The sequence below is a fragment of the Calonectris borealis genome, chromosome 1, assembly GCF_964195595.1.
Source record: "Calonectris borealis chromosome 1, bCalBor7.hap1.2, whole genome shotgun sequence".
Lineage (NCBI taxonomy): Eukaryota > Metazoa > Chordata > Aves > Procellariiformes > Procellariidae > Calonectris > Calonectris borealis.
This window is the reverse complement of record NC_134312.1, coordinates 33778736-33794216: the sequence shown is the minus strand read 5'-3', so window position 1 is coordinate 33794216 and position 15481 is coordinate 33778736. Positions and strand designations below refer to the sequence as shown.

The window sequence follows — 15481 nt, the reverse complement described above, 5'->3', positions numbered from 1 at the left end:
AAAGGAAAACTAAATCTCTGCTATTCTCTAGGTTGCAGAATCCATATGAATGTCCTTTCAATGGAAGCAGAAGGCAAGACTGTGCCTGTCGAAATGATTACCTTGCAGCTGGCTTCACGGTTTTTAGCAAAATAAGATTTGATGTAGCCTCCATGCAAGTTAAAAGTAAGCATTTTTGGCAGTTTTAGCCAATGTGAGCATTCTATTGAAATTGCACTTGTCATGATTACGAAATTATCATTTGACCTAATTATAGATCCAGTTATGCCAATTTTGGACAAACAAAATTCTTATTTCCTTTAGGAATTCAATGGGAATTTCAAAGAAAAAAAAATGGAGAAACCACCGCTGCTTCCCTTGTTAGTTTGTCCCAAGTGGTCAAGTGGCATGAGTCTTGCAGATTCATACATGTGAACTAGCTCCAGTTTCTAAGGTTTTGTTCCCATTATTCCATTTCCTTTCAGTCCCTGGCATATTTTTCTAGAGAAAATCTACCTATGCTGTAGTTAGTCCCGTCTCAGACCTTGATAGACATACTAAATGGATGGGGGAATCTTGCAGCACTTTCAAGCCTCTGCCTGAAGGTGGCATGGTGGCCCACAACCAGCCCACTTGGAGCTGCACCCAAGGGCACATCAGTCCTCCTCCTCACCCCCTCCTATCTCAGAAAGGAAACTGCCCTTATGGGTTGGTTTGATGTCGCATTAGCCAAAATGGACTATTTAAAACATAGTTTGTAAAAACCCAAACCAATCCACACACAAAAAAACCCCAAACAAACAACAAACAAAAAAACCCCACCCAAAACAAAGCAAAAACTCCCATGTTAATGCCTTTTCACACTGTTTTCACCTGACCTTCTAATGCAGCCGTTTCAGTGTTGAGTAATTTTCTGTTTTCTAGCCACAGATTTTCTTTTTGCTCAGACTATACTTGGGAGAGCAGTTCCGTTTGCTACAGCTGGAGATTGCTACAGCGCTGCCAGATGTCCACAGGTATTCATGATTTCTTATTCCCTTGAAATGAGCATGTAAAAGGCATAAAAAAAATAAAATCTGTGTGACTGGTTTAGAACTGTAAGGTTCTAAAACAAGCTCCTATTTTGTCTAGTCTATTAAATTAGTAAGAAGTTTTATTCTTACTCCTTTCTCTCCTCTCTGCCATTTTTCTTTTCCTGTTTCTCCCTCAAATTGTTTATTCCACACTTTCCTTCTAGGTTGCATGCATGTATAATCAGCTTTCTATGTATTTCATGCATTGCTGTCCCTCCCACTAGACGTGATGTATCCTTTTTTTCCCCTAATCCCTTCTCAATCTTTGTGCTCCTCCAGTGACTTTCCTTTTCGATGATCCTGCAGAATTTTTATCTTTTCTGTTTCTCTCTTGACTTTTTATATCTTTGAAGACTACCAGAGGAAATCAATCCTGTTCAGCAGTATAATTTAAAATTTATACGTCCATTGGTGTGTCTACACCAGTGTTTTAGCTTGGATTGGATGGTACTTTTTAAGTGAATCTCTGTATCGTCCCAGTTTACTGTTTGTTGGCTCACATCACAGAGCAGTCTTGGAAGACATGAACAGGATGCCTTCTGGATAAAACTAAACCAAACAATGAGCTCCAGAAGGGCCTTAATGCACTCCAACTGCTAACGAGGATTCAGTCTATGGGACTAGATGAGAGTTAGTCCAAAGTAAAACCCTGATCTGTGTACTGTATACAGATGTTGGGCTCTCTGGCCCAACATTTTCGGTCTACAGATCTGCTCATGCTGCAGCGTCCTTCTTGCTAATGCAGACATAGCCCTAGCCTGAACCAGTCAACCTTGGCTGCCTTTGGAGTCCATTGGCAGAAATGAGATCCCCTAGAAAACAGCTAATCTTACCCTATTAGACACCTTAGGATGAGGTCAACCGTCCTCTGGAAGTGCATATTTCTTTTCACTGATTACGAAGGGAGTTAAGATCGACCACCTCAGACTTGCATGGAGGTAAATCCCCGTTGTCCACCTATCCTAGGTGCTTAAACTTAAGACAGGCTATGTGGGTGGATGCATTCAAGGGCAGGTAGAGACAATTTATGTACAATTTAGGTACAAATGAAGTACCTGAGTACCTGACTTAACTCGACAAGAAAACAGTTGGAGTTCATTACAGTATTGGATATCTTCAACCTGGAAACCCTTTGGGCTTAGTACAATACACATCTATTTGCCATCTGCAACTGCTGTTGGGAAGTCATTCTGCTTACGTGGTTTTACACTGATGCATTTCCACCTATAAGGTCTGCACTGAAACTAACACTTTCAATGCAGTAAAAAAGCCTCAGTTCCTGCACTCCCAGTCCTTGAAATCTGTTCCTGGCCTTCAATATGCTGCATGCCATGACAGACAGCTGTTAAGCTGTCATTATAATTGTACACAGCACTTTTCATTTATCTTTACAAAATGATATCACTGTGAATGAAGCTACTTTGGGCCTGTTAATTTTGGAAAGTGTTCCACGCCGTTTGTATGAATTTCCTCCAGATGCTTTATTCATTAAATGGAAATCTTCCGCTTTTGGGGCACTTGAAGAACAAGCTACCCTATCCATATGAGCTTATGTTAGCTCAACCTGAGTATATGAGTGCTATAAACACAGCAACTTTACATAGAAGTACTCTTAAAATAAATATGCCATACTGAACAATAGAAGACCGAATTTTGATGAAGGAATTTCAGTGAATCACAAGAATAAAGGCTGAATGCTGTATTTTTATGCACGCATACATACATATACCCACACAAATATTTTTTTATATATATATATATATAAAATATATCTGACTATGATGATATTAAGCAATAAAATACAGAAGCTACCATATGTAATAGAAATGTTATCTTTGCTAAAGCTTTGATCTCAGGATTTAGGCAATTTTAACTAGGTCTGAATACAGAAATTCAGGCCTTCCGTGAATTGTATGGAGGTGTGCAGGAGTTTTCTGATTGTAGTTCTCCCTAAACTGACCATTAGGCTCTTTGTGGAGGTAGTACTTCTTTCCAACATATTGTACTTCTGTGTGAATGTAATTTAATCGTTTTAGGTACCCCAGTTTTTTTACCAAGGCAGTGCAGTTTGTTGCTTTAAATATATTTCTTATTCTCATATGAACTGACTCTGTTTTAGAGCTAGTTTTCAGAGTATGTATTTGTGTAGGCAAATATTTTGGAATCAATAAACTGTTTTGAATGGTTTGTATTGCAAAACATTCCATTTAGCCATAAATTTATTTATTTCAACCTCCACTTATGTTCATGTTCAATTATGTTATTTGGTATACTGAAAAAGAAATGGAAGATAAGATGATGATGCTTGAACAGTGTGCTTGCAAAAATTTGAGAATTAGATGGCTAAGAAGTGACTAGTCTGTAATTTCCAGATAGCAGTAGGTCCTGACCATGTTATTTCCAAAGAGTTCAGGCACTTAAAAAAAAAAAAAAAGGTCTTTCAAGAAAGCTAGCCTCATTCTTGCATGTTGCAAGTCCGTACTTTTTGTAAATTAAAATTTAATATGTAGGAAGGAGGCTAAAATAATTTGAATTGTCTGATGTTAGTTCTGTATTCAGACTCTGCAGACAGATGCTACAGATCAGCTGATGTACAGGTGCTGCTTACTGCAGAATAACTTGTTCATGTGTCTAAGTCCTGAGTGTCCAAAAAAAGGGTATAATGCAGTGTAACTAACCCAGGTTAAGTACACCTTTGAGTACTTAATGTCTAGATATATCCTAAGTGATATGTGCAGACATGCCAATGTAAAGCGTTTTAGTGTTTTTAACTCTGTTTATTATCAGCTCTGTATTTTAACTTTTGCTTTTTTTTTTACTCTTTTTTTTTTTTTGTTAGGGACAGTTCAGCATTAATTTGGCTGGTACAGGTCTGAGAATATCCAGTACAGTTAGGTGGCTTGCTCAGGGCAACTATGCAACTGCTGACATACACAAATCCCACGTAAGTTGATGTTGTTTTCTTTTACCTGCTCTTATGGCTTGCAGTATTATGCCTCCAGAGATGCAAGTGATGACTCCCTAGTCATCACTAGGGAAAGCTGGCTGTGAATCAAAAATAGTGTTCAAGGTCTCTGACCCATCTAAGTCGTCTTCCAGATGTAATGCGAAAACTATGTTTAATCACACCGCCCAGAATCTAATCCAGATCAACACTGCCTGCCTATTCTTCTCTTACTGATTTTAAGAGCCTATTGTTGTATTAATTAAGTTTATTAAAAGTTTTGAAGATATCTAATAATACTTTAAAAAAAAATAAACACAACACCCCAAAAACCATTTTATTAAAGATACCCTACTACAGAGGATCCTTACAGATTGCTTGCCTCCAACTTGATTCATGTGGGCAACCGAAAGGCCAGCTGAACAAGAACAGTAAGCATGCACAGTTTAAGACAACATTGGATGGTAAGCCGGGAAAGAAGGTATACAGCGATACGATACTGATAAAGGGTCTCTGTGCCCATTTTGCTAATTTGATGTTGTCTCTTGATACAGTACTTGTAGGTACAATTTGTCAAAAGGTCTATTGTGTGCAAACCTCAAGGAGCTTTTCGTACAACTGTTCCAGTTGCTTTTCTTGATTGACTGTTCCCTTTGTCTAATTCCCAGGACGGTACTAAGATATATGGAAGATGTGGAGGATTCTGCGGAAAATGTATTCCTAACACAATTATTGGTCTCCAACTTCAAATGCAGTGAGAACTCTGATGTGGTAAGAGCATCAAAGCAGGGATGTCTGCCATTTAGGTGCAAATTGTAGGTGCTGTGTATATATATATTTTAATTCTTTCATCTCTGTAATGCTTATTACTGTAATGCTCACTAAGAATTCCTGTTTTCTTCAGTGTTTATTCAGGGATGTATTATCTGTTTGTGGGCTAGCAAGTGCATAAATCACAATCAAAAACCTTCAGGTTTTAATGAAGAGGCATTAATTCAATGTACAGTATATATTAGCAAGTAAATTGCACTGAGGTTACTACCATGGGTAACACTCTAAATTGTACCATAATTGTAATACTTTACCTGCATCTACTCAGTGCAATTCTCTATGTAGTATTCGGTAAAATTTATACTCTACTGGTTTTCTTGATCAACTGTACTGAAATATAGAAAGGAAAGAGTTATTGCTATATAGAGAAGACAGGTAATAATTTCAAATACTTCCGATTTTGTGAAACCTTTTAGGAATTATCTGTCAACAACTTAGAGCAGAAAAGTGTATAACCAACATACTTGAGACAGTTTCTATAGGTCTGTGTGTTTCTCTGTCAGTAAAGGCATTTTTTCCCCATCCCTTTCATTATATTCTTTGTGGTGCTCAAACAATAGCAGTAATCCTGAGAAGCATGGTTTAACCTCTGTAGTCTCTATAACACATGTTAAACATATAGGCTTAGTTTTGTTGTGGTTACAGGAAAAGAAAATAAGGAAACAAATTGCTTGGAAATCTGATTTTAAATCCCTACCTTTCATCCAAGTATACTGTAAAAGCAGTGTATTCTATTTACTGTAGCATCGTGTATGTGATTGTATGAATATGTGTTAAACACTTTCCATATACACCTTACTCCTTTATACTGGCCAATGGCATATTAGTAAAGGCTGTAGTGTGTGTCCCTCTTATATTCAAATTCAACATATTTTTCAATAACTTTAGTGAAAACCCTGGGCAGAGGCAGCATCAAGCCCCACAGTGTTTTTGGTGTCCATCTTTGGCTCAGTTTAATTTTTCAATGTTTGTAAATACGGTTCTAACATCTGCTAGTTGAAATTATTTCTTCCAGAAAAGCAAGTGTATGAAAGAATTACAAGGTTTAAAAAAATGATCTAGCTCTTTGATTTGTTGTTTTGTATTACTTTACAGTCCAGAACTGTAGAAATATATGCATGTAAAGATAATGCATTTCAGGGCCAACTCTCAGGTATTCAGAATAAAATTTTCTACATCCATAATAACATACATTATGTACCAGATAACTATACATGCTTTTTCTGACAATATGCATTCTGTAAAGCAAATATTTGTTTTGCATGCCAGTACAATTGGTAGATCAAGTGGCAGCTATATTAGCCATGAGTTAGCAATATGTATTAATTAAAAACAATACTGTACCACAGAAGTGTAAGCAGCTACTTTTTAGATAACACATGTAGGTCATTATTTTGTGATCTCTGCATCAGAAATGTATTTTTGCACTATGTGCCTTATATTAGTTGTAAACATTAATAAGAATATAAAACATTATTTTCCTAGAAATGTTTACATTTATAATTAAAATCTTGTAATTTATGAAATATTTATATAATAAATATGCTTGTGTGAATAGTACCAGAGTACTTTTTCTTTTTTTTTTTTTTATGGAATCCTTAGTACAAAATGTTGCAAAAACATTTCAACTTGTTTATGCACAGAATATCTACATTCTTAACACCTCTTCACAGTAACATAAACAGACTTATGCTGGAATAACTGCCACACAAATAGGTTATAGTCATAGGAATATTTTCCATGGAAGCAAATCCTTCTTCAGAGGTACAAACTCCATGTCTGTGTGCTCTTTCCAGTCGTCCACCCATGTTCACCTGTATCTTTCTTGCGGGGTTGCCCTGTAAATCGTTCACTGAAATAATGTAGAAATCTGAAATAATCTTCCTCCTCCTTGTGCTAAACTTGGACCAATTCATTTATAGCATGGTCCCTAAACAACTGCTTTGGCAGAAGGGGAACTGCAGTCCTCCTCCATCCCCAGGAGGACCATTTTCTTTTCAGCACTGAAATTCCAGTTAAGGGCTAGGAAGCGCTCAGCTCTGCTGCCACAGAATCACTCTGCAAATCCACTACCAAAGAAAGTGATTTTTAACCCAATATTCAACGCAGCATGTTTTTATTGGGTAATAGTAGTAATTTTTGAGTAAAAATGTATTTTCTATAATTAGAGCAAACCCTGTGGCCCAGTCAACTTCTGCATAAAACAACACCATATTGTATTGTAGGTTTTTGCATCTTTTCTTTCTTTTATGCTTGGTTTGGAGTTTCAGCCATGGTGTAGGGAGAAAGTACTTGTGTGTTCTGGCGTTTTGTGAATTCTTTGTGTTAGGATTTTGATTTTGTTGAGAAAAAGGGCTTAATCAATCACCCCATTTCAACTTACTAACTTTCCATCCTGAAGGCAATTTAAGGAAAACATGAGCCTGATGATCAGTTCTGATGAATTTGGAGATGTGATGATGCTGACATGTTAGAAGGTCCGTGCAATAAAATGGGAATCATGGGTTGTACTTGCAGTATTATGTCTCCATCTCCTTTAACTGTCATTGCTGTGGATTTCCATCGCACCGGGCAGCCGAGATGTATGCCAGAGTAGCGGGGTGCTCCGTCAGAGCGCTGCGAGCTCCACCTCGTGGGTCTGGGCTTGCCAAGCTGCCCACAACTGGTCACAGTCAGACAGCTTCCAGCTTTGGCTGGTGGTTAGGAAATGAAGTGCTCAACTATCCCGTCACTATTCCATATTAAAAAAAAATAAAAATTAAGGAATGGTAGTAGTTAAAGACGATTGTAATAATGCTTTCTGTTAGATGTCTAGGACGCTTTCAATCCCATCAACGATAGCATCAAATATTAGGTGACACAACTGCGCTTACTTGCTTGTGTGTATGCACAAACACATATAGTCCTTATCTGAATATTGAATGCCGAACATGGACTAGATGTAAAAAAATCTTGTTGCTCACCTTTATCTAACAAAATGTCACTCAGAGTGTCATGAAATGGTGTAGTGCTATGTGGCAGTACCCGTGACATCTCTTGAGGAAGACATCATCTAGATGTCTTTTACCTGTATTTCCCTGAATGTGATATTGGGGAGGTGACAGAGGAGCTGGAAACCCTGGCTGTGGGTCCACTAACAGGTCTCCATCCTAGCTGGATTCATCCTGGCGTGGTCTGTTGTGCCACTCTCCGGGGAGGGAGGAGCAGAATACGCCCAGGCGTTTGATCCGGGACACGCGTGCGTGTGGTGTACAGTCACCAATCCCACGCTCATGGGAAGAGTTGTGACGCTCTGACTTCAGCACGTGTATGTGTCTATGCAGGTTTCTGAAGGATGATCGTGTGTTTTTCCTATCTAACTGAAAGGCTATAATACCCAAGACATACTCAAGAAGATGAGGGAAAGCTTTGGGGTTTTTCTTCCACTCCGGTAACCTGGAATATGTTTAGCATAACTTCTCAGTTTTGTTGACTATTTGAAATAAAAGTTACACGTAACAAGGAGGGGGTTTATGTCTTTGCAGTTTTATTGTAGTAACACATGAGATCCCTGAGAAATTCAGAATCTGAATAAAATATTACTAGCTTGCAAGTGCTTTCTGTATCTTGCAGGGCTTTAAGTAAGATTAGTGAGGAGTGTGAGGGGTTGGTTTTTATTGTTTCCATAAAGAAACAAATAGATTCCTGGAAGTTGATGTTCTGTGGCTATCAAAACTGAACTTGAATTAGAAGTGGAACAGAAACATGCTGTAATATTTTAACCTTAACTTAAAAAATAGAGAACAGGAAAACGATGTACAAAAATAGTTTTGAAGCAAGATAATTGAATATTTAAATAGGAAATTAATATTAAAATGTGCATTTCTATATAAACATTGCAGTTGAGATTTCGTAGTAATCTGTGTTGGCAGTAAGTCTATGTTGGCCTTATTTAAAAATTAAAAAAATTTCCAATTACACTCCAAAGAAGCCCACCAGAACCTTTTCCAAAAATCAACTTTCATGATACCATAGACTTCCATATTTCTACTTTTGTAGAAATTGAACCATGAAATGCCAAAGGCTGCACTTAAATGCCTTTATACTTACTCATGTATTGAACAGTTACATGGTATCTCACTCACTTAATGCAGGTAAAAGTCGAACTGGAGGCCAGCTCAGCAGAACTGATATGAGACAATGTCCTCCAGGCCAGACAGTGGCATTCGTATCTTCTGGACCAGCTCATGGTCTCTCTTGTAAGGCCTGCTTTGCTCTCCTGTAGTACTTGGCCATCTTTTCCTGAGTCTTTCTGATTTTTCAAGATGGTCTCACTGTATCTATGCATTAAAAAAAAACTTTGAGGGGGGCCTCATCAGCCTCTCTCTCTCTCTTTCCCTGGTGTACTTTGGAAATAAGCTGAATAGATCACAGAAAAAGTAAGGTATTGCTTTTAAAGTGCGTTCCTGCTTCACAATACTGGCATTCCTTCAGACAGAGCAGTACCTGTGATGCTTGCAGGGGAAAATTACCTGCATTTTATTCAAACAGAAGAACAAGCTCTCTGACTTGGAGCTGAATCTGACATTTAATCTTCTCATCCACAGAGATGGATCCTGTGGTTTTCTTTTGCACAATTAAGTTTATTTTGCAGTACCGTGGCTTGAGAGGCTTTTCTGGGCTTTGTTTATCCTGGCTTTAGAGAAGCAATCTGTGCTCTGTTTCCGATAAATTTCTCCTTGTGTTCAGTTATGACAGATATTCCTTTGAATCGACTGTATAAAAATACTGTAGCAGCAGAGCAGAGCAAAGATCTAACTGTATTTATGTCTATATTCTGCCTTTAAACATGAACAGCTGTGCATACATTAATCTGTCTCATGTCTGACTCTGTGCTGCCATCCAGAACCTTTTCCTTTTTAATAAACAAATGTTTCCTTCTTTAATCTGTGTGTGTGTTTTATCTCTGTTCCTGCAACACAATTTTCTTGTCCACATATGTTTTTCAAGTCTTATTTGTATAATTAAACAAAGCATGCAACAGGAGAACCCGCGCTGTAAATGGTAGAGAGCTACTCTCTCTCCGAGTAGCTGAAATAAAACAAGCTATTTCTGTCTTGCACACCATTGCTATTTTGTTTTGGAAAGCAAAACCCCGCATTTATGAATACTGAAAGACTCTTTTTGAAATCACTGTATGGTCTTATTTTACAGTCTGATTTACAGAAGCAAGGAACATTCAAGGAGAGCTCATGAATTTCCTATATGCAAAAGGCTAGAGTGATTCACAGCAGCAGCATATCTTTACGCCTGGTGGGATGAAATCCTTTTTTGCACTTCAGTTGTCTCTGGCAGTCATTCATTGATCATGGTAATGACATGCATGGTCAGTTCATCATGCTCCGTGAGTTTTTTGATGTTCCTCTGGAAGCTGGAATAATTAAAAATGTGGTTTCACAGAAAACAAATTGAAATTTGTGCTTGTAAAATCAGGGGGCAGAAAGTTTCTTTTTAGTGCTTTGTATTTAAAATGTCTTGCAGAAAAGGCTTGTTGTAAAAACATTTATTTAACGCCTCGGTAAAGAGAACAGCAGCCCTGCTAGTACTGATGTTCCTGGAAGGTCTGCAACTCAGGGCGAAGAAAGCTGCCACCAGTAGTCCCTTTCATCAGGGTTTACAAGGTATTTAGCTAAGAATTCTTTTGCCCTGCAATTATTGTTTTCTGTCTCAGGTTTATTACTGTTTTGGCAGAAAAGTTCCTTAACTAAATTCCCGCTTGCAACTTCTGAGAGAGGAAGGAAAAACAGGAGTAAATTTGTGGTTGTTACCTCAAAGGGAAAACACACTACCTGTGTGCTAACATAAAGGCAGTACTAGAAAGCGCACAGTGAAAAAAGATTATTTTACTTCTAGAGTCCTCTCTTCCATGCCAGGATTAGAGATTCATTGCTGCTCTTTCTTATGTGGCCAGGTATATTTTTGGTATTTTGCTGCCAAATATTTACTCAGAGGGATTATTTTGAGACGGATCTGTGGAGAATGCAGATAGGCAGGCATAAAAGAGGGAGATTTTCTTTGGATTGGAAGTACACCCTCCTGCAATGTGTTTGCCTGGCCAGCTGACGACAGCATTGCTTCATATGAAATTCAGCGTTCAGAATATTTTCAAAGCAGCGAAGGAAGTGAACGCTGGAGCACTGTTTCCAGCAGTAACTCACACCCCTGCCTAAGCAGGGGGACAGGGAGGGCTTTATCTCTAAAACGGAAACAAGCTTCTGGCTACTTGAAAAGCTTACCTAGCCCATAATCAAACAAAACCCCCACCATCGTTATCAGTGTTGTGTTGTTACTGCCATAATAAATTATATATAAGCTGTAAGAATCATAAGATTTTAATAAAAAATATACCTACAGGCAATTCTGTGCTGTGCAGTGTCTTTTTCTGTGTGTTTTGGTCCGTGCACCACAAACATTGTTTCATATCTTTTGGATGAGCCTAACTTTTCTAACCAGAACAACCTTCTTCTGGAGAAATTGGTTCTTCAACATTTTTTCTTTCTGCTTTACTCACTGAAAAACGTGAGATATCATATTTAACATTACTGCCCTAAAAACACACATTCAAACAACCCTGTATTTAAATATTTCTACCCGCCCCCCACATACACACTCCTCATCAAGCCAGTGGCATTTTCTATGTCAGAAGGCAGAAGGTGGCACAAGCATAAGAAGCAACTTGGCAAAGTTTTTTGCTTTTTTTGTAATGTGGTACATTACAAAAAAATTTATGTGAATTAGTGTGACCGCTCTTCAGTACAATAAAAGACTTCTGGCTCTGATCCTCCAGGTCACCATACCAGGGTGTATTTCTAGCCCTTCATTGAATCCGAATAATACGCATGAAATTCTGCGCTGGTGCACAGATCTAGTGTGGGGATCCAGTTCCCCGTGCTTGAGACCACAGGCTGTGGGGCTTTTTGGACGTTTGTTCCTGGCCATGTGTCTTCCTCTAGCATTTTGACCAGGACAAAGCATGTGATTATTTTTCAAAATATATTATTACTAATGGAAATACAGGAGAAATGGTGTAGCACAGTAACTCTTGTGGGTTTTTTTTAATCAGGAGTTGCTATTCAAAATTTCTGTGTTATTAGAAATGTTGCCAGTTAAATTCCCCATAGCTACACAAGAATCACTTACTCTGAAGCAGAAATTTTATGCAAATCTGAGGGCATATTTTGCGTTAAAGGTCTATCTAGGTGTGTACTGTGCTGCTAATTCACACTGCCTTTACCGTATGAGCCAAAGCTAAATGATGTGATCAGTGCCATACCAAGTATGAGCTAAAAATATCGGTATATTAGATATGAGGACATTAAAATGATCTCTTGGCATGCAGGAGACACGCTGTCATCCCTACATAGCTGCAACTAGCAGATGGTAGTCTCAAAGCTAGATCTTCTTCCTAAAAAGAGCATGCTCCTAATTGCTGAATTACAGAGCATGTCAAAGAATCTCCCTTGCGTATGCAAAACCCCTGCTTTTTCGGCTGGGAAGTGATTTAGTTTTCTTCACTTTCCCAGTCCCTGCTCCAGTGATAGTGCGCTGATCCCTTGTCATCAGGAAAGGGCTCGTCCGGGAGCCGCAGAAGAGGGAGCTGCTTCCCTCCGGCGTGGACTTCAGTGGTCAGCGTAGAGCTCATGCCTTAGCATCTCCTAGAGGCAGTGTGGGTAGCTGGTTCCCCAGGAGTGCCTTCTGTCAATCTCATAACCGAGCCCTATTTCTTCCGCAGGTGCCATCAAGGAGCCTGGATGTCCTGTGTGCAGCTGTGGCTCACAGGACATGGCAGGACGCCTCCGAGGCTTGGCGTTGGGGTGTCTGCTGTGTCCCGCTCAGGACAGATCTCCTGTCCTGCTGATGTTCAGGAGCCACCTGTCTTTCAGTCTATTGGAAATAGTAAGACAAATCAAAGAAAGGTGTTGTCCTCAAATCTCCAATTGTCTGGTTTAGGGTTCTTGACTGTTCTTAGCATTTATTACCCGTAACAAATTTCACAAGTTCATTAACGAATAACAACAGGCTCCAACTGACATCAGTGGTCTATTCTATAATGTCCTATACAGCCAGAGGCCTCAGGACAGGAGGACTGTAACACACTGAACAATGGAAGACATAAGGTGACATATGCTGTTAAAAACTGGGAAATAATCTGTTTCATGATTTCCCATCCAGCTCCCTCCATGCCTGCATTAGAGTCAAAGGTACTTCTTCACAAGAAAATGTGACTATCAATCCAGACAAGAAATTTTAAACAAGTCTTGCCAGGCATCAAATAAAACCTTGCCTTCACGGCTACACCTACCCTACTAAGTACTGGCACAACACAGTGCACCTCCATGCATCTATAGGTATAAATTCCCGCTCTGAGGCAGGGGTCCCTGCTTGCCGCAGGGAGCCCCTGGCGTGTGCTGCTCCGAAACGTGCCCACAGGCCGTCTGGAAAGTGGTACAGGCCAGAACAGCACCAAGAAACGCAGTGACAATTTAATGCCACAGCCAGTGAGGCAGAGGTCGGCCCATGCCCCAGCCCTGTTCAATTTACCGGTCCCAGAGCCCTGCGGCTGAGAATGAAGAGACCCTCCTCATCCCTCTCACACATAGCTTATGCTCCTCGCCTCGGCCGCAGCAGCATCATTCGTATCAACATTTCCTTTTGCTGCAGAAACCTTTAACATCCCCAGGCAGGGAAGATGCAGGGGTGAAGCACTTGCTATGTATTCCCATGCATGGGGCTGTCGTGCTGGTTCACTATCACCCTTCCCTCTCCTCATTAGCAGCAATGCTAAATTGGATCACTAATTTTCCCTGGGTGCGTTTTGAAGGAGAGGGATGCTCACTGGAGGAAAACATCTTGAATTTTTAAGAAGTTGCAAAAGAGTCTGTAACTCTGGCAGATTGCAAGGGAGAGGAAATTTGTGGTTTTGAATAACATAAAGTGGCGCCAGCTCCTCTACTTTTATTCCAGGGGAAATTTTATTAACAGTTGGGAAGTATAATCTGACTCCAGATTTCTCTATCACAGACCTCTCAGATACGACGTCCTCGGCTAACGCTGCAGCAGCAGGAGGGCAGAGCGGGCACAGGGACATTGCCGTGGCACCTCTCTCAGAAGCTCACAGCACGACGTGTTTGTTCGCTACAAATCCGTTTTGCTGTGCTGGGTGCTGTAGAGTGGTCCCGGAAGGAGCGTGCTCTGTGTTTTGGCGGAGGTGGGCAGCGAGGGAGGAGCGCTACGACAGCCCTGCGCGCGGGGCTCTGGAGCAGCGCGCTTACCCAGACAGCCCCTTCCCGCTTTGCAGCTCTCCAACCGACTCGCACAGGCTCAGGGTGGAAACCTGGGACAGAAGTTCACAAGTCAGGATTGGGGAACATCTGGTTCACATTTACCCAGAAAAGTTTGCATCAGACACCAACTGCTCGGGCCGATGGAGAGAGGGAGCGTATTTCTCAAGCATCTTCAGACTAGGCACAGTTTCTGAACTTGAAGTAATAAATTAGGGCTTAAGGAAACCATTTGAAATCAGCTGGCTGGAACAGAGACGTTCTCCGAGAAGACATAACTGTTTATGTTAGCAATCTGATTTCTCTTCCCTCTTGTTTGTGCCAACTTTTATAAGAATCTGCATACAGCCTTTGGGAGAAAAATTTGGCCTGCAAACGGGAAAGTTTGCTCAGCAGCACAGTAAAACTGCAGGAGCTCGAAAATGCTCATTTTACAGTATCGTGTGCACTGACACCAGTGTAATATTTAGAGCAATCACTTCCTCACCATTTTCTTCAGCATATTGGACCCACAAGCTGAAATCAGAAGCATGCCAGATGTTACCCTAATGTCCCACAAGATGGTGACAAAATAATTCTAATTATACAACACTTTGATTTGTGGTACATACAGACTTAGCGACTCCAAATATTTTCTTACCATGCAGTTGCATTAAACTCTGCTTATATAACATACTTCGGGTGTATTTTAATGGCTTACTCATTTGGCAGAGGTTCATTCTTTTAAGTACTTTGTTGATTATATTTTAAATTGACTTCAGGACTACATAGCGAGTTTCAGTCCTCCCACATTAGGAGTCACAAGTTCCCAGATGATGGAGAAGGAAAAGCACTTTTATTGCTTCTGATGCATCCCTTTGCCAGACTCCTTCCCCTCCCTCCCTCCCTCTGTGATTTTTTTGTGTGAGGTCTCATGGTCCATAAATTCTTTCCTTTCTGAATTAAGCATGAAAAAAATGGTTTGGTAAATTAGGCATAAGAAAGGTGGCTACTGTAGAGCAGGTATATGATCTCCAGAGGCAAGGCTGGGAACAAACATGGTGGGGAAGAACTGAGGCTCCAGAAGCCCAGGATGGCTGGAAATCACCTCCCCTACCCTCAGTCCCCACATAGTTTGTTAGACTCTTTTTTTTTTTTTTTAAAACTATGAACAGTTTTGGCTATTTGCTTTTTTGGGCAACCGAGTTGATAAACTTGAAAGAGGCCTGAACTGCAGAACTCACCTCTTGAAAGTCGTGCCCTGAAACTGGGCACTGGAGACGGAGCAGGCATCCCGCTTTACAAACTGCTTGTCTTTTGGGGGTAAATGTATTGTCCAATATTAGAAACCGTTG

General features: G+C 40.1%; 1 protein-coding gene across 1 annotated transcript in view; it reads left to right on the top strand.

Moving 5' to 3' along the window:
* Window positions 1-4754, top strand: part of ADAMTS20 (ADAM metallopeptidase with thrombospondin type 1 motif 20) — a 106720-nt gene extending 101966 nt beyond the window's left edge. The window contains exons 36-39 of the mRNA XM_075148138.1: window positions 32-165; window positions 904-995; window positions 3892-3996; window positions 4665-4754. Coding sequence (XP_075004239.1) covers window positions 32-165; window positions 904-995; window positions 3892-3996; window positions 4665-4754 — 421 coding nt within the window. The remainder of the gene's footprint in view (window positions 1-31; window positions 166-903; window positions 996-3891; window positions 3997-4664) is intronic.
* Window positions 4755-15481: the final 10727 nt, after the last annotated feature.